At 41.2% G+C, this 25,475-nt stretch overlaps 1 protein-coding gene and 1 long non-coding RNA gene across 4 annotated transcripts in view; both read right to left on the reverse strand.

The window, feature by feature from the left end:
• Positions 1–4,981: 4,981 nt before the first annotated feature.
• Positions 4,982–7,026, reverse strand: LOC307214332. Its single transcript, XR_013837927.1, has 3 exons — positions 6,957–7,026; positions 6,170–6,298; positions 4,982–5,081 (listed from the first exon to the last, which is right to left on the reverse strand). It is a non-coding gene; the product is annotated as an uncharacterized lncRNA (long non-coding RNA).
• A 4,639-nt stretch (positions 7,027–11,665) lies between these two features.
• The window catches only part of SHROOM2 (shroom family member 2), a 104,053-nt gene continuing 90,243 nt past the window's right edge, over positions 11,666–25,475 (reverse strand). For 2 of the 3 annotated variants that reach the window (XM_079972383.1, XM_079972384.1), the window contains 6 exons: positions 23,353–23,430; positions 21,359–22,120; positions 19,383–19,934; positions 17,664–17,841; positions 15,441–15,713; positions 11,666–14,489 (listed from right to left, as the gene is read on the reverse strand). In XM_079972383.1, coding sequence (XP_079828509.1) covers positions 14,223–14,489; positions 15,441–15,713; positions 17,664–17,841; positions 19,383–19,934; positions 21,359–22,120; positions 23,353–23,430 — 2,110 coding nt within the window. In that variant the 3' untranslated portion in view covers positions 11,666–14,222. The remainder of the gene's footprint in view (positions 14,490–15,440; positions 15,714–17,663; positions 17,842–19,382; positions 19,935–21,358; positions 22,121–23,352; positions 23,431–25,475) is intronic. The other variant, XM_079972385.1, reaches the window with a different exon arrangement.

Here is a 25,475-nt window from a genome sequence, read left to right on the forward strand (position 1 = left end):
TGTTCTCATCCTGAAGCAAAGTTCTTAACCCGAGGTAATATTTCTGGGTTAGCGGAGTCTGTAACCTGAAGCGTATGTAACCTGAAGCGTATGTAACCCGAGGTACCACTGTACTCCATCTTCTGCAGGAAAGCTTGCCAGATATTGGAAAACTGTTATCTTGTTTCTTCATAATCTTCTCTTTTCTTCTCATGTTTCATTAGAGGGTGAGAGAATGTGAAGAGGTGGAGGGGGGAGAAGAAAAATGAACATATAAATTATTTGAAATGAATTTGTGTCACTGGCACAATTCAATGCATTTAGAAAAATGTTAATGTTTTTGACAGAGCTAATTTGTTTTCTTTTTCTAAAGGTTTGACGTTTTGCCCTCATTTATATATCTCTAATGGCGATGAAACTCAGGGAACCTCATATATTGAAAAACACACAAACGTCAGGGAGTCGGGTAGTAAAGTTGCGATGGCAGGTTTCAGCATTTGGCAGGAAGTTTTATCTGATCAAATCACAGATGTGTCAAAAACTGATTCCATGATAAGAAAGTATTTTCTTTCTACATTAGATATTTCAAGGCATGGTCTCTTACTACAAGCATGCTATGTGGATGAATTAGATTAGTAGCAAGTAAATTTCCTGAAGTCTTAATTTTATAGGGAGTATCATTTTACTTAACATATAACAAATTGACATATTCTTTCCCCTCCTTTACTATTGCCCTTTGGGTAGGTTTTCTTTAAAATATCTTATTGGCATTTTATTGAACATCTGGTAACGATTTTTCTTGAGAAAGGTTCAGAAAGCCTTAATATTAAAATTGTGCTTTGTGAATTATACTTGCTCAAATAATAGTTTGCTATAGAATAGCTTTTTAGTGTTTACCATTACCATTGTAAACATGACAATTTAGGGCAAATTAAAAGGGAAAATATTATAGGGACCAAATATGTGCTTTGTCTCAAATCACTTTTAGAAACAGTTGGGATTAAAAATATATGCACACACAGAGTTGCCAGGTGGACAAGAGTGCTTAAAAAACACACAAAAAAACTTGGCCAAAAATAATCTAGCTCAAAATATAGTAATGGATCAGACATCACCATATCTGCATGTATTACCATCGCTATTGTTCTCTAAAATAGCTCAGATATTCACATCAAAACACACAGAGAACAAGTGCTCGAGCATGTGACAAAATTAAATAAATATTGTTTGTGGTTATGATTTCAAAGGGGTGACTGAATTATAACAGTATGATTCAGGGAGGACAACTTGGCTGGTTAGGGAAAATAATGTTGTTGTTGTTTAGTCGTTTAGTCGTGTCCGACTCTTCGTGACCCCATGGACCAGAGAACGCCAGGCACTCCTGTCCTCCACTGCCCCCCCGCAGCTTGGTCAGAGTTAGGGAAAATAACATAGGAGTTTTTGAATTTTCATGATGACTTGGTTTTACATGATGGTACCCAATTGAAGGTGCTGCCACTGACATACAAAGCTCTAAAGAGCTTGGGGCCCAAAATACTTGATGAAGTACCGTATTTTTCGCTCTATAAGACGCACCAGACCACAAGATGCACCTAGTTTTTGGAGGAGGAACACAAGAAAAAAAATATTCTGAATCTCAGAAGCCAGAACAGCAAGAGGGATCGCTGTGTAGTGAAAGCAGCAATCCCTATTGCTGTTCTGGCTTCTGGGATAGCTGTGCAGCCTGCATTCACTCCATAAGACGCACATGCATTTCCCCTTACTTTTTAGGAGGGAAAAAGTCAGTCTTATAGAGCAAAAAATACAGTACCTTGTCAGTAGGTGCCAGCCTGGCCACTGAGTTCCTTGGAAGGGGTCCTTCTCAGGATACCACTGTTGGGTGGTTCAGTCGTGGCACAGTCTCTCTGCATCAGGAATCATGTATTGTCCATTTCCAATGGGGTGTTTCATGTTTGGGAGGAGGGACTAGGGAGTTACATAGTAAATTCATTTGTGTTTCCTTATTGCATTCAATATCTCAACATTTATCATGCTTCCCATCTGAGAGTACAGAAGTAGGGGGAATCAGTTACTTACATTTTAGCTCTAATGAACAGAATGGAATCCTGTAACAATATTCCCATGTTAGGGACAGCATCAAGATATAGTATGATTTCCCAGGCTCTTCCTACTCTAACGGGAGGAATCCTAACACTTTCAAATTTAAATTCTGCAGCTTTAATATGCAGCATGTATTTCCCTTATCTAAACTTCTTAATTTTATTTTGACATCTCTTACTCAGTAGACACATACACACAGATTTAAGAATTAAAAATATATCTATGCATTTGCTTTACTACTTGACATAGTTACTTGATATAGACCCAAGAATGCAACCCATGCCTTGTCTGTTCCTTGAACATCCACCCTGATGTTATCTGATATCTACTCTTTACTGAGAGGCCATTCTGATTTGTTTGTGGGTAGGTGATATGACAGTGAGCATTCACCCTGACTTGCTTACGTGGAAGCTTTGCATCTTCCTGTCAATCAATAGTTTATCCTATACTTTTTAGTGCATTTCCCCAGTGCATTTCCTAACCAGAAAAGGGCCTTTCAAAAGCATGCTGGGTTCTTTCCCCCACACGATAGTGCTTTAGCCACGTTAATTTCACAAGCCTAAATTTCTGATAGGCAACTGAATCCATCTCCCAAAATGTTAACCGTACAGAGGCAACCTTAACTGAGCACAATTCCAATGAGTCAAAGGGAATACATGTTTGTTTAGAAATAACTTTATTAGACGGAGTCAACATTCACAGCAAGACAAATCCTCCAAACGTTTTTACAGCAAATTGTAATAATAGTCATTTAAAAATAGACAGCAGTAGCTACCTTAACTCTCCTCTAATTCATATATTATATTTGTGAGTGAGATGATTCTCTAGGCCACTTCTTTACAGACATTTGTGAATTTGTCACCCATTAGATTAGTTTGGTAGGTGGATTCTCTTCTACATGGCTATAATTCTATTTGATCTCACAAGACATCTCTGAGCGATTACACAAAGCCCACCTATGAGCAGCAGAATTCCTGACATAAACCCTAGATAAATTGCACTTCCATTTCTTTGTGTTGTCGGGTGCGAGGGCAAGTGAAAAGGAGTAGGGAAGGCGATGCTTTTATTTGCTAATATGGAGTGGACATTCCAGCTAATGGGAACAAAGACACAAATACTGGAGAACACATAAAAGAGGCCTCCAGTTATAAATAGCAATTTAACCTGCTTTTCGGTAAGACCTGGGCAAAAAATATTCCATGGAGTTAGAAAGGAAAAAAACAGGCCAAAAAACGCAAGAAATGAGGCAACGACCATCAGGATTTGGCCCAGCTTCATCTCTAAAGGGAAGAATTTCTCATTAAATGCAAAATCATGACAACAAACTATGCTATATTCGTCGGCCCCTATCAAATTAGGAGGAAAGCAGATCTTCCATATTCCCACGTGGGCGATACCAGCCTTATACATTGCAGTCTTATCAATATACCACAACCTCCAGTCTGTGTGCTTCATTGTAAGCAATGACAGAACGCAGCCAGCACATCCTGTTGAAAATGCAACAAGTTGCAGGGAGTACAAAGCTTCAACTGGCATTTCCAGGTTGAGAAACTTGACCCAAATGAAGAATTGTCCTGAAAGACATTTGATTAACAATTTATTTCATTTATGAGGGCTGCTATTTCTAGCACTCACCTTCCCAATCCACAGCATTCCTTTCAGTTGTTTCTAGTAGCATAACAACAACAACAACAACAACAACAACTATTTATTATCATAGTTGTCAAACAACAACAACAACAACAACAACAACAACTATTTATTATCATAGTTGTCAAGCGTCCCTTATTTGGCGGGACAATCCCTTATCCCAGCACCATGTCCCGCTGCTGTCCCTTATTGATGATGTCCCTGAAAGAAGCTACTGAAGGTAATGGGGTCCTTTCTATGTCCCGCTGTCCGTTGTCAACAACAAATTGTTTCTGGTTTTTTTGTGTTGAATATATGTTATAAGGTAATTTATGGACCTAATAGGTATCTAAAGCCATTTGCACGCAACAAAATATGTATTTTATCAAAGTAATTGTTGATCCCTTATTTTGGCTGCTGATCCCTTATTTTTGAGGCTGCTGGTCCCATATTTTCAAATCTGTAGTTGACAGCTATGTATTATTTATACCCCACCCATTCAGCTGGTTTTCCCCAGCCACTCAGGGCAGCTCCCAATAGAATATTAAAAGCATGATAAAACATCAAACATTAAAAACAACCCTAAATAGGGCTGCCTTCAGATGTCTTCTAAAAGTCAGGCAGTTGTTTATTTCCTTGACATCTGATGGGAGGGTGTTCCACAGGGTGGGCACCACTACCGAGAAGGCCCTCTGCCTAGTTCCCTGTAACCTTGCAGGGAGGGAACAACCAGAAGGCTCTTGGAGCTGGACCTCAGTGTCTGGGCTGAACGATGGGGATGGAGACGCTCCTTCTGGTATACTGGGCTGAGGCCGTTTAAGGCTTTAAAGGTCAGCACCAACACTTTGAATTGTGCTCAGAGATGTACTGGGGACCACAGCAGGTCTTTCAGGACTGGTATTATATGGTGTCAGCGGCCACTCGCAGTCCCATAATCGGAATTATGAAAATCTTAACTCTCATAAAATGCACAGTGTTGGATTCCTTCACAACAGAGAGGCCTAGGAATGTCTAGGAATGTCACATTATATTTTTTTTAGACATAGAATTCTCCTCACTGGTAGTATCTGGGAGGTTAAATCTTCAGAATGAATCTGTGGAGAGAAAGTGTAAGATTTGCTTCGTCTTAGAGGGGAGGTTGCAAAAGGTGGATTGTGTCGGGATTTAATCACATGACACCACTCTCTGGTCTACATTAATATGGTGAAGAGAGAAGGAATGAAAACATCACCATGAAATAATGAGATATAATCTGCTTTAAAACATACCATGTGCCATTCAACTTCACTTCTCTTTGCATTCAGGCTATGGTTCACTCTGCTATGATTTCTACATCTACTTGTCCTTGTCAGATAAAGTCTTGGAGCTTTTGGCTGCAAAGTAAACAATAGATAGTATTTAAATTGGAAGAAACTATCAACTGTTCGCAGCAAGAGGAGTGTGGGGGTGGCTAGGACTAATGAGAAACAGAGCAAATTTTGCAGTCTGTTAGCTGTTTGGCCAAAAGAACAACAACCAATTTGCAGGTAATGGCCTGGTGCACCAGATTTTAACCAGTTCTCAGCTTGCCACATTAGCTAGCATGGATTCCTAGCCTCTCAAAAAAGTATCTAGCCCTGTAGATTCAAATCTACGTGGAAAATATGCAGACGTTATTCTACCCAGTTGTCAATAACCAATGAAAGAAGAGAAATCACAGCTATGATTAACACTGATGCAGAAACAGAGATATCCATAGAGACAGGAAAAGATATGATTCAATTGTCTGGGATGGAATTTCCTGGTTCTTTTTTCTGGTGTTCCTTCCTCACCACCTACCTTGCTGAGGTCAAAACTGCCCATGGAAAACAATGTCACAATCCATGGCTTTAGGCTGCCTGACATTGACCAGTGGGACATCCACCCAGAAATAAAAGATAGCAACAACAAAAAAAGGGAACCTAAGCTCTTCCTAACTTACATCTTATTTCATTGGGAGAAAGGTTTCAGGATGGTTGGTTCTTTGATTTTGCTTTTTGAGGTTGTTAAACTTCTATAAATTGCCCTGTTACCAACGCCAACAGGCTATTCTTCCCATACTGTACATTGCAAGTGTTATCATTGAGAGTGCTTACAACAGCTCAAACTTCAAAATGGCAGGTTGGAGGCACGGCCAAGGCTGGCTTGGATTAGAAAATTCCTCAGGGGCTTCAATAATCTCTCAACTAAATGTCATTTGGAAATTACCTGAAGCAAGCTCTTTAAGGTTAGTTTGGTTTCTTGGAGTCAGGTTGGTTAATAGCTTACATGATCAGGATGTTAGACTCATACAAGCCCCTCCAAATACTAAGATTCCCAATTCCAGAATTTTAGTTTGTGGTTAAACTGTCCTCAAAGCAAATACTGTAAGCATTCGGTTGTGTAAAAGGGAAACGGCACATTTAAAACAGCGGTATACCTCTAAACATGTTACAGCTTCTACCTGGTTAATCTTTTGACAAAAGTTGACGTTTTGAAAAAACGGTCTCTTCAATAAAGCAATTACTGGTAGTTACAGAGCTCTCAAAACCAGGAGCTACACTGAAGAACTGTAGTCTACAGACTGTAAGGTCTAAAATAAAAACAGAAGATTCTCAACCTATTGTGACTGTGTAGCTACAGATGCTGTTCCTTACTGGCTGTTCTTTTCATTCTACAACTGCAGGTTATTAAGAGTTCTGTCAATGAATTATCAGACTCCTTTTCAGATTATTTGGAAGAAATCTTTCTATATCTGTTTCACTTCATATATATATATATATATATATATATATATATATATATAGTAGGTTCATTTTAATTGTTAAAAATCTTAGAAAACTTTGTTTTGTTTTCAAATTCAGACATTTATGATGAGCAGTATTAATCAACACCTTAGAACTTTTAAGGTTCAAAGCACAAACTACTGATTTTGACAAATATCTGTGAGAGAAGCTATTTTTGTTTCTAACGTAATTGTAATAATAACAGATTGCAGAGAGGAGGCCGGTAATAATTTAAAATAAATCCAGCAGTTTCACATTTTGTGTTTTTCATCCCCCCTCCCCCGCAAGACATCTGTTTTGGAAAATGGAACTTAGCAGTTTGGGGGAGAGGAGTGCAAGTAGGTAGGCATGCCTAGGGCACAAAATAGAATGGCACCAGCACATGGCCAACAAACACAAAAAGGGAAAACACCAATGGGGTACATGCCAGCTGGGTAAGCACAGCTTCTACTGAGAGCTCCTCACCCAAGCTGAGAAGGGCTTCTGTGCTCTTCTGTGCAATGCTAAGTACAACACTGTCAGTCTTTTGTGACATTGAGGCACATGACAACAGAGAAGTAGCTGGTGAGTAGAAGAAGAAGAAGAAGAGTTTGGATTTGATATCCCGCCTTTCACTCCCTTCAAGGAGTCTCAAAGTGGCTAACATTCTCCTTTCCCTTCCTCCCCCACAACAAACACTCTGTGAGGTGAGTGGGGCTGAGAGACTTCAGAGAAGTGTGACTGGCCCAAGGTCACCCAGCAGCTGCATGTGGAGGAGCGGAGACGCGAACCCGGTTCCCCAGATTACGAGACTACCGCTCTTAACCACTACACCACACTGGCTTGATTGAGGGGGAGAGGACAATTCCTTGTTCTTAGCCTGATATCTCAATCTCTGGGGAGAGCCTTTCACATGCTGTTGAACAACTCCTGTCAGCTCTAGCGAGTGTGGACAATGGCAAGGGATATTTCATTCAGCAATATTTGGAAGGCCTACGGTCCCCAACACCTTCCCTGTACTCTGCTGCTTTGTTGCTGTAGGTCCTCACTTGGCTCTCAAGACTGCCCACTCCCCCCACCTCCATACAGGGAGGGGAGAGACCTCATCAGGCAAGGCCAGGCATAGGCAAACTCCGGCCCTCCAGATGTTTGGGACTACAATTCCCATTATCCCTAGCTAACAGGACCAGTGGTCAGGGAAGATGGGAATTGTAGCCCCAAACATCTGGAGGGCCGGAGTTTGCCTATGCCTGGGCAAGGCCTTTCTCCACCTGCCTTGCCCCACCCTCCAGTCTCTGCTTCTCTATCTGCATTGTATTATTTTATGCACTGTGGTTTGCTGTTGTTTTATTGATTGTAGTTTAGAAATTATTTATTGTAATTGTTAAGAGTGAATTTCTGTTTAATTTTTAAATGCGGATGTTATAATTCTATACTATTCTAATGTTACTTTTTTATGTAGGTCGCTTATTTTAAAGTTATGTTTTATTATCATATTTTTGTATTGCATTAGATTGTTACAGGGTGTAGATTCTTTGTTTTTTCAGCTTGTAAAAAGTCTTGAGTATTATAAGATAGAAAGATGATATACAAATTAGAAGTGATGATGATGATGATAATCATTTAACTGTTTTGCTTCATGCTACTGCAGCTATCATTTTCAACAGAGCATAAACATGCCTTATGGCATAGTGAGGAAGGTTTAATCCATAAACTTACGTGAAATACATTCCTCAGCTATAGTCTAACATGCCAGGAATAAAGCAGGTATTTCCTAGCTGCTTCTGAGCCACAAGAAGACTGAGCTGCTGGCCACAGCAGCAACTGCTCTGCAGAATTCTTAGGTCAGTTACAGTCCAGTTAGAATCCTGACAACAACACGTATCATAACTCCAGGGTACTGGTCCTTTGGAACATCAGGAAAGTGGGAAACTGGAGGGAACTCAGTTCCCTTCTTTCCCAATGCAGAGTGTCTATTCCAGGACACTCTCAGTTAAAACACATTCTTCCTGAAGTCAGATTCAGAGCAGTTCCAATAGTAAAAATAGTTCTGTGTGTATCTCAGTACAGATTTATTTTCCAGTCCTGAATGCATTTCATAAAGGATCTCCATCTACAAGAGAGGCTAATGGCATTAGGCCCTGAACAGTAAGAATTTCCTTGGCAAAATTATGGAAGAGTCCTTACAAACCTATCATTATTCTTCCCCATCACATCTTGTTCGGACATTATAGTAAGGGAGAAGATCTTAGCTCTTTTCCTTTGCACTGGGACCACATGAAATTTGTGCCATGGGACCGCATCACTCACACCAATACAGGTAGCACAATTTTCAGAACCAAGGTTTCCATGATTTCTAAGACAATTAAGTCAAAATATTTGTGTTGCTTTATTTCCATTCATTTCTGTGTTGATGCTGGGAAAGAAGACAAGGGAAAGAAGGAGGTCACATGACGTGGCATGGCCCACCCCAGCAATACCCACCTTTCCCACATATAGTGGTACCTCAGGTTACAGACGCTTCAGGCTACAGACGCTTCAGGTTACAGACTCCGCTAACCCAGAAATAGTACCTTGGGTTAAGAACTTTGCTTCAGGATGAGAACTGAAATCGTGCTCCGGCGGCGCGACGGCAGCAGGAGGCCCCATTAGCTAAAGTGGTGCTTCAGGTTAAGAACAGTTTCAGGTTAAGAACAGACCTCCAGAACATCGTAGAAGTCAGCAATGGACTGGGATTGGAGGCAAACAAACTTTCTCCAGACACGAGTACTGTTCCTAATCAAGTAGAATACAGATATGGGAATAGTAGTTCATCCTGTCTTAAGGTTGGTTGTGCTTGCCTTGAAAACTCAACTCGGCAGTTGGTTTTGGATTCATCCTTGAGTCTGGATGCCCAGGTGACAGCCATAGCCAGGAGTGTTTCTGCATGGTTTAGGCTATGCCCATTCCTGGGAAATGCAGATCTGGTTGCGATGACACAACACACATTTATTCATTCATATTACTACTAATTTTCTACACTGCTACACTGCCCTCCATCCAAGGATCACATGGCGGTTTACAATATAGAAACACAAAAAATACGTAACATAACAACTAAAGAAAACAGTTACCCCACCATGTTAAAAAGGCTATAGATTGTTTAGCCAAATTTCACAATGTTCCACCTTGTGCCACTTTCAGTTTGTTGTAATAATGTTAGCCTTTGTAAACTGATGTCTTAATTTACTTTATTTTACCGTATTTGACGGGATCCGTGGTTTTGCTGTTTAAGTGCTTTAAATAAAAGTATTCTTTTTAAAAAGGCACACATCTGTTGCCCGACAGATGTGGTTTTCATTTTTCGCAATCTTGCTTTTCTGGCATCCCTCTCTCCTCAGAATAAATGCCCATATGGTGTCCCCCCCTTTTTTTGCCTCTTGGAAGAATTTTTTTTCAGGACCTCTATTAGAATTATTTCTGCATCTACACGTGTGCAGTCATATGCACTAAATTCACTCTCATTCCATCTCCCAGAACTACAGTCTAGCTAAAGCCCAAGGCTGTGCAGGGATGGATAGTGAACTGATAGTCCTTCAGATGTCATCAGACTCCAAACCCCATCAACCCCAGCCAGCATGGCCCATAGTCAGGGATGATGGGAATTGTAGTCCAACAACAGTTTAATCTGGACTACAGCAGGGTTTTCTATGCATTTCCTTTGCTGAAACCACTTTACTGGCTCCTAGTTCTGGGCACTGGGATGCAGGTGGCGCTGTGGGTTAAAGCCTCAGCGCCTAGGACTTGCTGATCGAAAGGTCGGCGGTTCGAATCCCTGCAGCGGGGTGCGCTCCCGCTGCTCGGTCCCAGCGCCTGCCAACCTAGCAGTTCGAAAGCACCTCCGGGTGCAAGTAGATAAATAGGGACCGCTTACCAGCGGGAAGGTAAACGGCGTTTCCGTGTGCGGCTCTGGCTCGCCAGAGCAGCGATGTCACGCTGGCCACGTGACCCGGAAGTGTCTCCGGACAGCGCTGGCCCCTGGCCTCTTAAGTGAGATGGGCGCACAACCCCAGAGTCTGTCAAGACTGGCCCGTATGGGCAGGGGTACCTTTACCTTTACCTTTTTAGTTCTGGGCACTGTTCAAAGCGCTGCTTATGATGTTTAAAGCCCTGAAAAGCTTGGGAGTGACTTAACTGAAGGACTGCCATGTTCATTATGAACCAGTTAGCTAGTGGAATCTATGGAGGTTTTCGCATGTATCATCAGACATCAGGCTCCTCCACCTAGTGGGGCAGCAATAAAACTGCTAGCAAATTTGCAAAGCTAAACAGGGTCCGGTACAGTTTCAAATTGGATGGCAATTCTACAATTCTATGATTCTAATGGATCTTGATTTTAAAGTATTTCTATCCCATCCTTCTCCAAAAGGACAGTCCACTATGCTCTATCCCTCCAGCCACAGGGTTAACTCTCCTTTTGAAGTTAAAAAGAAAACAAAACCGCAGGCTGTTTTAATCTTTCTTCTGGTCGATCCTTCTGATATTGTCAGTACCGAAGCTGCTCCACATGGAATTTTAAAATCTCTTATTTTTGTTCTTCTGCCAGTTGTCTGTGAATTCTCAGCCGTTTTCTCATAACGCTGCTGATAGTAATGTCTTTATTGCTTTAATATTGTTCTTAAGATTATAATTTTTTATGGAACGGTGGATGATTTTTTAAAACATCAATCACCCCCAATCCTATACATGTTTACTCAGAAGTTAGTCTCAACGAGTCCAGTTGAGCATTGGATTGCAGTCTAAATTAAATTAATCGGTCAGCTGTTGCTCAGTGGGACCAATATTTATCCCATTTTGCTAACTAAATACGTAATTTCATTTATCTACAGGCATTGTCCTATATTTGACTCTTTCTCCCTCTAGTGTCTATTCTGTAGCATAACACAAAATATGGGAAATCTCACGTTATTCCACACTGGGGGGCGGGGAGAGAACCTTAACACAACTTGGTTTTATATTCCCCCCATCCTTTCTTTTTGGAAGCTGAATTTGGTAAGGATTCTAAACTTAAATGGATCTGAACTGGGAAAAGATCATGATAATCAACTCAGACATCATCACCAAAACGGTATGCACATTCCTCTATGAAAAGCAGGTTATGTATATTTGAACCTTATGTAGGTAACATATTAAAATTAATAAATTACTCATTACACTGAAACACAATATTCAATTTATTTCCCTCGGTCAAGCATGATGTTATACTCAAGCAGCAAGAAAGAAATCTCTATATGCTTTTTACTCAGGGTTGAAAACTTAAAGGGGGACACAGGAAAAATCGGAAAGACTTTATTTCCTCCCACAATACAGAAAAGCTCTAAAAACTGCAGTGACCCATAAGATGGAAAAAGGAATCCTTCACTTATGGGTGCCAGAGGAAAGACATTAGCACCAGGTTTTCTCTCTCTCTCTCTCTTACAAAGCAACAAAAACACTATTTATAGAAATATATACAGCAGTAAGGAGAATCTCTCTCCTGGTCCCTTCCGGAGAGCCTGCCAGCAACAATAAAGAACAAAGGAAGAAGCAAGGGGAGTGATTAAATATCACATTATGAAAAGGATAATATATAATGATACATCAATTTCCATATTGCTATCTTCATAAGAATTATATGATTTAACTCAAAGTACTGTGCAGACACATACTGAAATTATATTTGGAGTTCACATACACAATCAGAATCACAGTCTCTTTTTTTAAAAAAAGAGTGACATGTAAAAGCTCACAGCTGACTGAAGTACAAATAATCATTTATCTTAGTTTGGCTTTATTTAAGGATCAGGTAAAAGATTCCAAGACAAAATGGATCCGTTTCTGTAATATTGGTTGGATGTAGCAGCATCTGATGATATTGGTAACTCGTCAGATGTCTTCTAAACGGTATAGACAAACTTGGGACCCATTAGTACAGCAGAGGGCTAAAGGAATGACCCCGGTGCAGGCCAGTGGCCTATAGTGTGTGAAATAGCACTGATAACTCAGGGAAAAGCCCCCTTCTAGGATTTGTCTTTGAAATACTTGATTACATAGAAGTGATTATGCCAAGACCCTGTATAGTCAACCATTGCTTATATTTATGACTGCATTGTACCTGAACGTTGAGAACCGTAGAAGGGAAATATTTTGCCTACACTCAAATCAAGTGGCAAGTGTCAAGAGAATTCTTTTTTCGTAATGTTTAAATTAGTTCCCCTTGTTAGGGAGGGCACTACAGCCAGGGGAGTTGAAGATTTAAGTGCTGAGTAAATCATTTTCTCAGTATAAGTTAAAAACAGCCTATAAACAAGTATGATTTCCCTTTATCCATCAGATATGTACACTAACACGAGGGAACACTTACTGTGCAGATTAGTACATCAGCATTTGTTATCCCACCGTTCTTGTTTTATAAAGGACAGTTTAGTGGGACTTTTTATAGATAGATGTTTTTCCATTGATGGCAGTGTTAATGCATCACTCCTTGTGGAAAATAAAGTCCCATAGTGGCAGGGATATTTGTTAATATGAAAATGGGAACACACTCACGTAATAACAGTGAACGTTTCCAATGTACTTCAGTAAAATGGATATCATGCTTCTTGTTGAGGCATGAAAAAGCTGGACAAACAGCAGTCCTAGGCACGAAGGACATGATAAAATTAAAAAACACACAGTTAGCTTTGTGCAAATGAAAGATATACAGAATGATCTTCTAATTTGTAGTTCGATTCACTGAATCCCTGGCAAATGGCACCAAGCATAATGTAGCAGTAGTTCTGCCTTTTATTTACAGACCTGTGAATATTATAGTCAGACCCTTAGTTACACTTCATTCATATAAGACAGCTGAGCTGAATGAAATTATTGCCTTTGTGCTGTGGAGAAGATGATAATTAATGAGTTGAACAAGACTGGCTAAAATTCTCCAACTTTATCTTCAAATGGAAAATAATAATAATGGCAAGTTCCACCCCGCCGAGACATTAAAAACCATGTACAGTCACACAGTTTCCTGGTGTATTTGAAAGTAGCTTCTTATAGGTTGTTCCAAGGTCTACTCACCCAAACAGGATTGACATAATTTTTTTGGAAAGGCAGAGCTTATGCAACACTTCTTCAAAATAGCACCTGCCAGTGGAATCTTGCGAGTATTTACTCAGAAGTAAGTCCCACTTTGCTCAATGGGGCCTACTCCCAGGTAAGTGTGCATAGGATTGCAGATCAAATGTGCAAACGTCACTATATCTCACCAACCTGAATACAACACTAGACAGGTAACATGTTTAAATCTGTTCTGTCTGTTTGATATGGCTGTATCCTGCTCCCTCCCCAAAAAGTCTCCTAAAATCCTCATTGTTAAGTTTTTGAGGGTTCAACAGCAACCTATATGAATCTGCAAAGAAACCACACACTTTTTTTTCTTTGTTAAAAAAGAAAGAAAGAACTGCACTCATGCACAACTGCAGCAGATTCCTGAATATACCGAATCTGAAGCACAGAATCTAATGTCTGGAGAGGTTCCTAAGGCTGTGTGATAAAGGAAAGCCAGAGAGGCTTTGAAATGTTTCTAGAAATGCAAATAACCCCACACAGAAACAATTCCCCTCCCCCTGAATATTATTGCTATTATGACTTGTTGTTGTTTCTTTTGAACAGCTCCTCCTAGTGAACGGAGGAGTTCTATACTTCTAAACCCACGTTGTTTTGATTTCCAAGGTCCTTGGGTGAATGTCATTTGGGCCTGTCAGGTTGAAGGCTATCAGTCAGACACTTCAGCTGCTCCTCCCCAAGTTTGATTTTGTCCTCCAGTTCTCGCTGTTCGATTATGAGGGCGGACTTCATTTTGACAAAATGCTCATAATCAGCAAGGCTCTCGTCGCTCAGGTAGTTGGCCAAAATGTCAAAGACAATGCGTTCCCTTCGGTCCAGGTTCTCCTTCAGTTCCTTTGCATCTTCGTGCTGCTGTGTGAGCAGCTTCTTCTTCTCCACCAGGATCCGCTTGAGGGGGAGAGAGCAAAACCATTCCAGGTCATTTCAGGTGCAATTTGGCAGGTATGTCAGCCTGATCTCACTGCTACATGGTTGTAATAAAATCTGCTAAGAAACCTACTCACTGCGAGTGTACAGAGAGAGCATAGTGCAGATATGAAATGTGCACGATTACAAAGATGGCATCAACAGGACTTGAAAAACCCCTTTAAAAACAAAACACCACCACCCTCCTTACTCCTAAGCTTAGAGAAACACCCAGTTCTTAATTCTCTCTTTTGCACACATGTTTACTTGTGCAAAATCATGAGGCTTTCAGGGGGGAAAAACAGAGGAAAAGGTTATTAAGTACTGATGGGCTTATAAACGTCAGTTAAATAAACTGTAATCAATTTGAGCCCCTTATATTGGGGAAAGAAAAACTGCGGAGGCCAGCAATAGGACAGTAATATAGGCTGTGGTTGTGGAACAGAGAAGGGCTGAAAGGTGATGCTCACAGGATCACAAGAGAGATCAAAGAAAGGCAAGGCAGAATGGAACAAGTTTTAGGAGCTATATAGAAACACAGGCTTTTAGTTTTCAGTTTTAGTTCCTTGAGTCACATGGTGAACATTTTAATTTCCTTGCTATAAAGGAGGAATGCTAGTAAAATCTAAGCACATCTCATAGGCAAATTGCAGAGCACCTTTAAGAACATCATCATATTCACCAAGACATTTTGAAACTTGGAATGATTCTTCTATGTCTCAGCTTGTCTCAAAATTTTGGAATCGCTACCCCCTCTGCCACATGTGTCTTCTTTGTGGTCTTTGGCTAGCTTTTTTGCTTTGGATATCCTTGTTGGGGGTTTTTTGTTTTATTTTTTTAAACTTAAGGTCAGCTATTGTCCCTGAAGAAATCTACTTGCCATCAAGAGAGCAACATTAGACATGAGCTCTTTTAAAAAAACACAAGACTTACCCGCTCTTCAGGAGAGGCATTTTCATCCAAGTTGTTTAGTGCATTTTCTACTCGGGCCAGACGGCCAGAGAGTGACAGCAGGAGGTTGACCACTTTATCCAGGTCCCCAATAAACATCCGGAACTTGTCAAACTCATTGGATTTGCAGACCTCTTTGACAATGGCCTCCACTTCATCTCCAAGCATATTGTTGGCCTGAATGTCTTCCAGGAGTGTCTCACGAGCTTCCCGCAACACTTGCAGCTTTCGACTTATGCTATCTATAAGTTCTTGCTACGGGGCGGGGGAAAAAAGGGGGGGGGAGTAAGCTCAATTTATTTGGCATAACGGACGCAATCACAATTGAACCTCCCCAGCCCCATTTCACTCCGGAATACCACATTTTTAGAGCAGTATCATAACAATTTGAACAGCCATGGCTTTCCCAAAGAATCCTGGAACTGTAGTTCATTAAGGGAACTGAGAGTTCTTAGGAGACCCGTTTCCCTCGCAGCACTACAATTCCCAGAGTGCTTTAATAACCAATCCCTCTCCCAGGGAACTCTTGCAATGTGCTCTTGTGATATCTCCTACATGCTTCCTTTTGAGGATATTTGCAAAAGTGAAGTCAGGTGTAGCAATTCTAATGCCTCCGGCTCCTATTTGTAAGAAAGTTGTTTAGATTCTACATCCAAGGCGTCACATGCATATTTCAGTTATTCTTGCCTAAGTTGCATTGTTGGTTAGTAAAAAAAGCAATTGTCTTCTTTGTCAAGACACAAGACCACACCAACCAGTTCCCAAGGTTTCACTGCCAACTTCACATTTTTGACATGATATCATCTTCAGACTTACTTCAGACATACCTACAATCACCTGGAGCTGGGAGTTGTTTTCCCATGAGGCAATCCCATGCAGGTGGGAGCTGCATCTGGCTGGCACAAAAGATGGAGGGAGAGATGCAGATCCCACATAGGAGGGTTTGCTTCATGGAAAATGCCCCCCCCCGGCCCAGCTGCACTTCTCCCCCGGCCCAGCTGCACAACTTCTCTGGTCACCTCACCTATGTTAAGAAAAAAATGCTGCATATGTAGGTGCGTCGAGGCACATTCCCAGGTTCCTCATTATTGGAGGGGAGAAGGTGCATTAAGAACCCAAACTGGAGGAGAGCTGTGTTTCTGGTTGCCCAAGTTTGAATGAACAACCTTTGCACTTGGCCTGAAGGAACACCCATTTAAAAAGAATACATATCTCATTGCCTAGGATAAGCAATAATGTAAACAGCTGTTGAGCCAGGCCCTCAGAAGGGCTTTAGTGTTTTACCAGAGGAAAGGCCCAGCCAATTATGAAGCAACTCTCCCTTTTTATGAGCCCCAGAATAAAGGAGCTGAGAGACTTTAGGGCTGTGTTCTCTCAGACCTGGCTTGGTTTAGGGAAACCCATAAATCTACATTCAATCAAGATTTTGAAATCTAACCAGAACTGGTTTATTATGAAATGGCAGTGTTGTGTGTTTGTGTGTGTAGGTGTCGAGATACCTACATCAGATAAATAGATTGTTATCTCCACATATGAACTTGTACTGTATGGATCATGTTTCTGCTGCGCAGTGTTGCTGCATGTCTTGGCCACCATGTTGCGTTGTGAAGTTGGCTTGTCCAATACAAAAGCCAGCTGCTGTTCAGTCAATTGCTCCTCCTGACATACGAGTGAAGTGTGGAAAGGACTCCTAACATTACCAACCCCCTTCTGCATTTAGGGAGGGGAACGCAGCTCAGCGCAGAGCTACATTCCTTACATCCAGGAGGTCCCAGACTCAGCTCCTGTTGTCTCCGGTTTAAAATGTCATAAGGGGTGTGAGCGAAGCAACCTCTGCACCCAGTTCCAAGAACCTGCTATTATGAGTAGACAGGGATGCACTATATAGAAAAATAGACTGATTGGACACAAATAAGGTAGCTTCCTGTGCTCATACATGGCATATCTGTTTAACTGAAACCTTACTTCGCTGCCCACTCTCCAGCTGGTTGTCCTATAGCTTTCATTCCGTCTGAGAGAAACCTTTACCATCCATCTTTTGTGAGTTGCGATGAGAGCTTGCCAGCTCCTGTGCTGTCACACAGCTTCTGGCCTGGCCACATTTGCTTTTGGCTGGGCTGGCTGCAGTGGAGATCTACTAGACGGCTCTAGCAGCATGGATTTCAACAGCATGGGTTGGTTTTTAAAAAAGAAATGCAGTCTTACCTTTTTCTCAGATAAATCATGGTCTAGCTCATCCTCAGAATCCTCACTTTGCTGCTGCTGCTGTTGCTGCTGCATGTCCTTCATTTTGTTCAGCAGTTCTGCCTTGGGTGCAGATGTGCTGTAGTAAGTGGAATTGGTTGTCAAGGGGATAGCTGAAGGCAGGGGCTGCTCCTCTTTCCTAAGCCAAGGTGAAAAAAAGAGCAACACCCAATTTTAATTCGTTTCCTGACATTCTGCACATTGAAAGAAGGACAGTAATCATTTCGAAACGCTGTTTGCAGCAAGTAAATTGTAGGGCTTCGAGAAAGGCTCTTTCACCCTGGGGCTATTGCAGGGGCTAATGTCTCGCATGAAATAACCATATCATTCTGGCACTCTCAGACCCTAGCTAAAGAGACGGGCAATTAAAAGAAACTGCCAAAATCATTGCCTGAAAATGCTGATTTCCATTTTGCCCCTTAATTGATACTCCCTTGTCAGTGTTTAGATTTCCACACTGTATCCTTGATTATATGGCCAGTGGCAGGAAGGTAATGTTTAAACCTCTTTGGGGCTCTCATTAGACCTGACTATATAATCCCATAAGCATAACTTTTAGTGAAAAACACAGCTGCTCTTGTTTCATTATCCACAGTTCTAATGCTTAAATTGCAAGCCTTAAAAGGGTCCTGCTACTGAACGCAACCTTTTGGAAAACCTATTTCATTGCCATTTTGAAAATAAGATAGGGAAGGCACTATGAGGTTTGCGCAAAATGCTAAGCTAATGCAAACCTCAGCGAGGTGATGTGAATGTGCAGGCTCTGTGCTCCTTCCTAGCCCTTTTTGCAAGATTTGGCTTAGGGTGTTGTCTGAACAAGGACTCCAAGATAAGCACTCTCTTCACTCAACACTAGCTGTAGCCAAGAACAAACCTCGGAAAAGAGAATGTGCTAGCTATTACCTGACAGTAAAGCTAAATTGCAATTGGCTAATTTGCAGCCGGATCCTATGCATGTTTAGTTCAAGGTAAGTCCCACTGAATCCACTTGGCTTTACTCCCAAATAAACATGCATACACAGGGTTTTGTCAAATAAGATTTATAGAATTTGCAAACTGGTTGCTGCCTATTTGATCAAGGTGGTTTACATCCCTTCCCCCAAAGGTAAACATTTAGAATGGGACTAGGCAGCCTACCAAGAGTCACACCAGTCTGAGGAAAAACTTGAGAAAACTCAACAGGACCTACAACTCTTTGAACTTCTGCCGTAGATAAAACACACTGTTGTCTGGCTTCTTTATAGACCAACTTATATACCCACTCACTGCAGTCTATGTGACAGCTTCTCCTCTACAACTTTCAAAGATATCAGAAGCCCACTTCACAGTAACACAGAGCAGGGCTTTTAGTGTAACTGCCCCTGTTCTTTGGACCAACATTCCTGTCAAATTATGGCAGGCCACCACTATCTGCGTTTTCCAGAAACAACCAAAGAACTGCAAACAACCGATGAAGGTTGCAGAAATTCATGCCCTGTTTGTGAGCTTACTGGAGACATTTTGCTGCTTCAAAAAAGTGTATTGGACTATACGAACCCACAAGGACACATCTTGATTTGCATTTATATTATAAAAGTAAAGTCCCTCTTTCTAAACAGAAAATAAGCCAATCAAATGCACACATTGGGCAAAGGAAAGGAGAAAGGAGAAAAGGCTTAAGGTTAATATATATCTACTCACTTGTCCTCTGCAGTTTTTGGTGAAGGGTTTTTTAGAAGCAGCTTTCTGCGTTGCTGGGCTTCTTCCAAGAGATGTTCATCTTTCGGAAATATTCCCACCATCAGGTCCATTGTAGTTTTTATTTTCGCATTTGGGTCCAGAATATCCGCTAGTGACTTATCCTTGCCCACAATCTCTCTGGCCAGCTCTTCCGACTTCCAGTCTTCCATGGTCTTTTCTTTGGCCCTCATATAGCTGACTGCATGGGCAGAAGTATCACTGTCTTTTGTGTTGTTCCCAGGCGCTTCGGCGGGCTGCAAACAAGGAAGAAGGCTTTTGTTCTCAGGCTCTGGCTCCACCCCCTGCCTCGTGTAAGCACAGAAACGGGAGTAGGACTGTTCAGAAGTGCTGAGCGTTTTAATCTGGTCCTTCTCCAAGCCGCTTGGCAAAGCAGGAAGTTCAATGGTGCTCACAAGGTTCTGCCTACTTTCCTTCTCTGCGTGGCTCTCAGAATGTACAATCTTTATGGGAACCATCTTCACAGTTGTGTTGTTATCCATCACTCTTTCGATTCTTGAGAAAAGAGAACAACGTTAACGGCTCAAAATGGCCCATCACATTTATTTTGTGCAAGATATTTAGGGAAATATATAGGGACCGTCAAATGTAAGGAGCAAACAACACATCAAAGTTTTACCCTTCCTTTCCTTTCAATTGGTTAGGCAGCAGGAAGCAGAAAGTAGGCATAAATGGACAGTTCTCTAGATGGAGGGATGCAGAAAGTGGAATACCCCAAGGATCAGTAATGGGACCTGTGCTTTTCAAAGAATTCCACATAACTTGGATGTTTGCCCCATTAACATTAAATAAGTGAGCACAAGATTGCCAACTTTTCATTTGTTTGTAAGCATTCAGTGCTTTGGGTATTTTAAGCCAGTTATGCCAGCACAGATGACGACACAGCTGAAAGACCACAGCAGCCATTCATAAATGGATTTGTGGTTTGCAAGCAACATTACAACAGATATGATCTATTGTGATATATGCAGCATGTTGCTATAGCTACATTGATGCAGATCATTTATTGGGCCATATTGTCAGTGCCTATCTTGAAGATCAGAAATATTGCCCAATGCTGGCACAGCACAGTCATGTCCTTGAGACATATGTGATCTATCAGGCACTTATTTATCAATATAAGGTCACTATCTTTGCATGCAAATACTGCAAATATAGAAAGGAATTAAACACAGTATGATAAATTTACTTCTCTACATTTATCAGTTTTGAATATTTAATCTAAATAAGAGTAAAGTTATGTGCTTGCCAGCATATTTTGCATTGAATGTTTGACAAATTAAATTGAATGTCTGACATTTGGTGACAGCCAACATTCACATTTGATGTTGACAATCCCAGACAAGTTTTGTGAATGTCTGAAAACTCAAGGGACACTGAGATTTACTCGGTATGCATAGCTAAGAATAAAAAAGGATTGGACTGATAGCTCCATTTGAAAGATAAAATAAATAAGTTGCATGGTGTTTATTTGCAGATGATTTATGGGCGGCCAGTACCCATGAATGAAGAGCCAGGTGAATGTGAAATATAGTTGTACCTTGGAAGTCACACGGAACTGTTCGACTTCCATAATGTTCGGAAACCAAAGAACGGCTTCTGATTGGCTGCAATAAACTCCTGCAGCCAATTAGAAGCTGTGGAAGCCCCTTCGGACATTCGGGTTCCAAAGAATGTTCGCAAACTGGAACAATCACTTTGGGGGTTGTTTGGATCCAAGGTATGACTCTACAACATTCATTCATACAAAATTCCATAGGAGGAAATCAGTAGACAAAAAAGTGGTCACAACCCTGTTAGCATAAATTCACTGCTGCAGCTGAGCAGGCTACAGGTAACAATAATTAATTAAGGGCAATAATAATGTCAATGTAAATCTTAAGACAAGATGGTTAACAATTCATGTAAAACTGCCTTACCTTGTGGGATTCTCATCCTGAACAGCCACAGGAGGCTTATCCGTCAACTTCTGTGGAGCAAATTGTGGAGAAGGGGACCTTGAGGTCTCCATTCCCGGTTTAAAATGGTAGCGATAAGTTGAAGATGGACCAGGTTCAGGTTTGAGGCGTGCTTTTTCTTCTAAGTGCTGGCAAACATTCTCGATGGGCACCGACTGGCGAGGCTCAGGCAGCTCAGTGCTTTTCAATTTTTCAAAAACCTTTACAGGAGTCTGAGAAGGAGACACGTTAACCTCTACTGCACTGGCAGCAATGGCAGAATGGGAATGAGCTGGCTTGCTGGACGCTGTCAGTGAAGACTCTGAGGAAGCAGCAAGTGACGCTGAAGAATTGTCTTGTCGCCTGTATTTATTCTCTCGCTTTGAAGGGGAAGGCCTCTGGGGCACAGGCCCATGTTTCTTACTCAGCAGCGCTGGATCTTCCTGCAGGCTTCCCTCTCCTCTGACTTGTGGTGGGCAGAAGCGGTCCCCGTTGGATATTTGCAGCTCAGAAATAGCAAGAGGCAGCGCACTGTAATCTTTGTTTTTCTCCCTCACATTTTCCTGTGAGTATCTGTAATCACTAGGCAGTGTCCCAGATCTACCTCGGCTCCCCTGAGAAGCAAGTGTAGCCTGTACTGCATGTGAGGGCCTAGCAGACAATTTCCATTTGTTTCCTAAGCTGTAATCCTGCTGAGCGGCAGGCTCTTCGGGACGGAATTCTGAGTACCCTGTGTCAGCTGGTCTAGAAAAACAAAGGGGAGAATCACAGTTGTTTAGCCATTCCCTGAGCATCACTACAAGTGTACCATGTACCTTCAAACGCCAAAGATGATGATATATAGTGGTACCTCAGTTTTCAAGCATCTCAGAAGCCAAACATTTCAGTTTTCATACACCGAAAACCCAGAGGTAAATGCTTCAAACTTCAGAGGCGGCTTCCTGTTTGAGTTTTCTGTACGTTTTGAGGCTTCCGTATTGAGTTCTTGGTTTTCAAACATTTTAGAAGTCAAACAGTCTTCCGGAACAGATTATGTTCGAAAACCAAGGTACCACTGTACTTTCCTCAATTACTTATAAACAGCACCATGCTACTTATACAAAAGCTGCAAGAAAATATATGGGATTTCTAATAAAATCAAAACACAGTGTCAGGGCACATTCAAGTTATGTTGTACCATGCAAAGTGAGTTAACTTGGGGAGGTATACAACTAAGAAATACAGAATTTCCCCCTCTTTTGCTTGTGGAGGTGGTTGCGTGTATAGAATTATGCACAAACTGCCTGGTTCTCATTGATTAATGGGCTCAGTATCCAATTATATAATGATATTTAAAACAAATATTGCCATCTTCCCCCTTCCTTTTTTTTTCTAGGAAAGAATTCGGACAGCTAGGTTATACTACACTTTGAGATGGTGCTGAAAGGGTTGAATAAAGCAGAGAAAATGTAAGTATTGTGCAGAAGGAGGTAACAAGATATGGCAGCATTTGAGTAAGAAGACCAATTGACCTCTACTGAATGTTACTGTGGTTAAAGAGAGCCATTTGGGATGAGGCAGTAACCCCCAAGGTATACTCTGGTTCACTGAAATGGGCTCAGGGATGAACAACAGGGGAGGGAGCTTTGTCTGAAGGAACAACCCAAATGGAGGGAACTATTGATGGCAAGCAGGGGCAAGAAAGAGACAGAAAAGGAGGAAGTTGACAAGGGGACAGTGCACAGTACAGGGGATGGAGAACAGGATGGAAGACTTGAGAAGGAAGAGGGAGGAGGAGATAGCAGAGATTGAAGATTTGGAGGGGAATGCTTAGGTGGGGGATCAGTGGGAACAGGAGGTGCACCAAGCCCAAAGACAGCCAGGTTTCAGCATGTTTTAAAGGACTGAATTGGCCCTTTAAAAATGTACAGTATATGGTCAAATAGTGGTGTTTTTTCTTCTTCAAGAATTAAAGAATTAGAAGCAAGCAGAAGTACCTCTGAGAACCAGCAAGAAGGCAGGTTTGCTCTCTGATTAGAGAAGGCTGGAGAGATACTGTGAGAGTAGAAAAGAAGCTGAAACAGAAAAGCAGGAGTCTTTAGGAATTCTGCTTCTTATTTACAGAGCAAGTGCAATGGTCTACACAGTTTCACTTAATGAACTAAACACATATGTTGAAATTCTATGACTGGACTGTGGATGCTGAAGGAAATCTTATAGAAAGCCATGATTTTACTTAAATCTGCCATCATTAATTAAAGCTAAATTATACAGGTCTATATTTATTGAATTAACGTCAGAACTACTCTTGCTGTTCTGGAAAGAATACTGGTTCATGGCACCCAGAAATAAGTGAAATAGCTATAAACCATTATTACATATTAGTTAAAATATATGTTCAAGGATGCTGCTTGCATTCCAAATACCTTAGCATTCCTATAAGACTCTGCATCTGAAAAATGCCTTCTCACAAAAGCAAACTCCAGATGCTACTCGGGTGACAATTTAAAATGTTTTTAATGCAGATAAGGCACATTAAAACATCGAAGTTACTTTTGGGATTATTCCAGCGTCATTTATGTGGGTTGCCTGTATATCCTGTAGCGTGCTGTTAGCAATCACTCTGAAAATTAAAGAGAAATGCCAATTGTGGTGGCAACTAATATAAATGCATTAAAAAGATTTAGATTGATATGTGGATGATAGGAATATCAAGGGCTAGAGGGTGTGATATATCCTTAGCATGTCTGCTATTAACATCAAATTGCTTAAGGCAGGCTTAGGTATTGTGTTTAGTGCTGAATTTTCTGAATTACCTGTCTGGCTATTTTAGGTAAACAGTGTATCAACCAAGGTCGAACAGTGATCTAATTCATCACTTCTTACCTCCCTCAAAGAGTTTGCTATGCTTTTCTGGGAATGAGGCCAACATTAGAATCTATTTGAAACTAATATATATGTGAGATTGACAGATTTTATACCTTTATTTATTATTATATATATTATAATCCTTATATATTCATTAGCTGCAGGATAAGGATGGGGAACCTGTGGCCCTCCTGATGTTATTGGACTTTAACCCTCATCATCTCTGCCATGCTTGCTGGGTCCTACAATATCTGGAAGGCAACAGATTTCCCACCGCTGATTGCATGTCTAAATCATTTTTTAAATTTTATTTATATAGTTGGGTAAAAGGGTTCTTAGTATGCTGCTTCAGCTTCCAAATGTTTCATTATTTTACCCATCTTTCTGCTAAAGTGCACCTACCATAAGGTTACCATAAGTCCCTGTTTCCCGGTGAGAGTACCCGGATTTACAAATCAGTGCCCTGACAAAATCCATTGAAGTTGAAAAGTGTCCCCGGATTCATGGGAAAAAAATCTGGTAACCTTAACCTACCATACATACTATCGTCCTCTTCATCCCAACTTTTGCCACGTACCTCAAAAATATACATTCAAAGTAATTATTATAATGAAAGATTGGTTACATTATCATTTTGGGGGTTGTTGTTATGGTTAGCACTGTTAAGACACCGACCGGGTAAAGGAGTCATTCTTCATTCTGGTCAACAGACGCCAGCTTCCATTCTAAAGCACCCTTACATAAATGGCTTTTACAGAATCCAGCTTTCCAGATGCATCTGAACACCAGCTGAGGTGCCAGAAGCCATCCTGCTCTGGGAAGTGAATTAGATGCAGGTGGGTCTCCAGTGGGAAGGGAGTTCCTTGAGGGGAACTTCTATTCTAGTTATGGAAGCAAACTAAATGTAATTTGAAGAATTAAATATGGATGCTAAGGACCCTGGGTTGATGGAAGCCAATGATCTGTCTGCCCATTAATTTCAAAAACAGAAGAATTTCACTCAAATGTAAGTTTATTTCATCTATGAGCCACCCCAAAGCATACTGAAGAAGAATGAAATTGAGACATCAGATGGACATTAGGTAATTGGTACAGAGTTATTATATGCTAGAAAATGGCCACTACGATGACACAAGGTGGTGTGTGTGTGTGTGTTGCAAGGGCTTGTCTGCTGCAAATACCCCAGGGGGTAGGTTGCAGTGTGCCTGTGTTCTTTGCACAGAGATATGCATTGGGATTCCCTGTAGGATTC

Source organism: Podarcis cretensis (genome assembly GCF_951804945.1).
Source record: "Podarcis cretensis genome assembly, chromosome: 4".
NCBI classification, from domain to species: domain Eukaryota; kingdom Metazoa; phylum Chordata; class Lepidosauria; order Squamata; family Lacertidae; genus Podarcis; species Podarcis cretensis.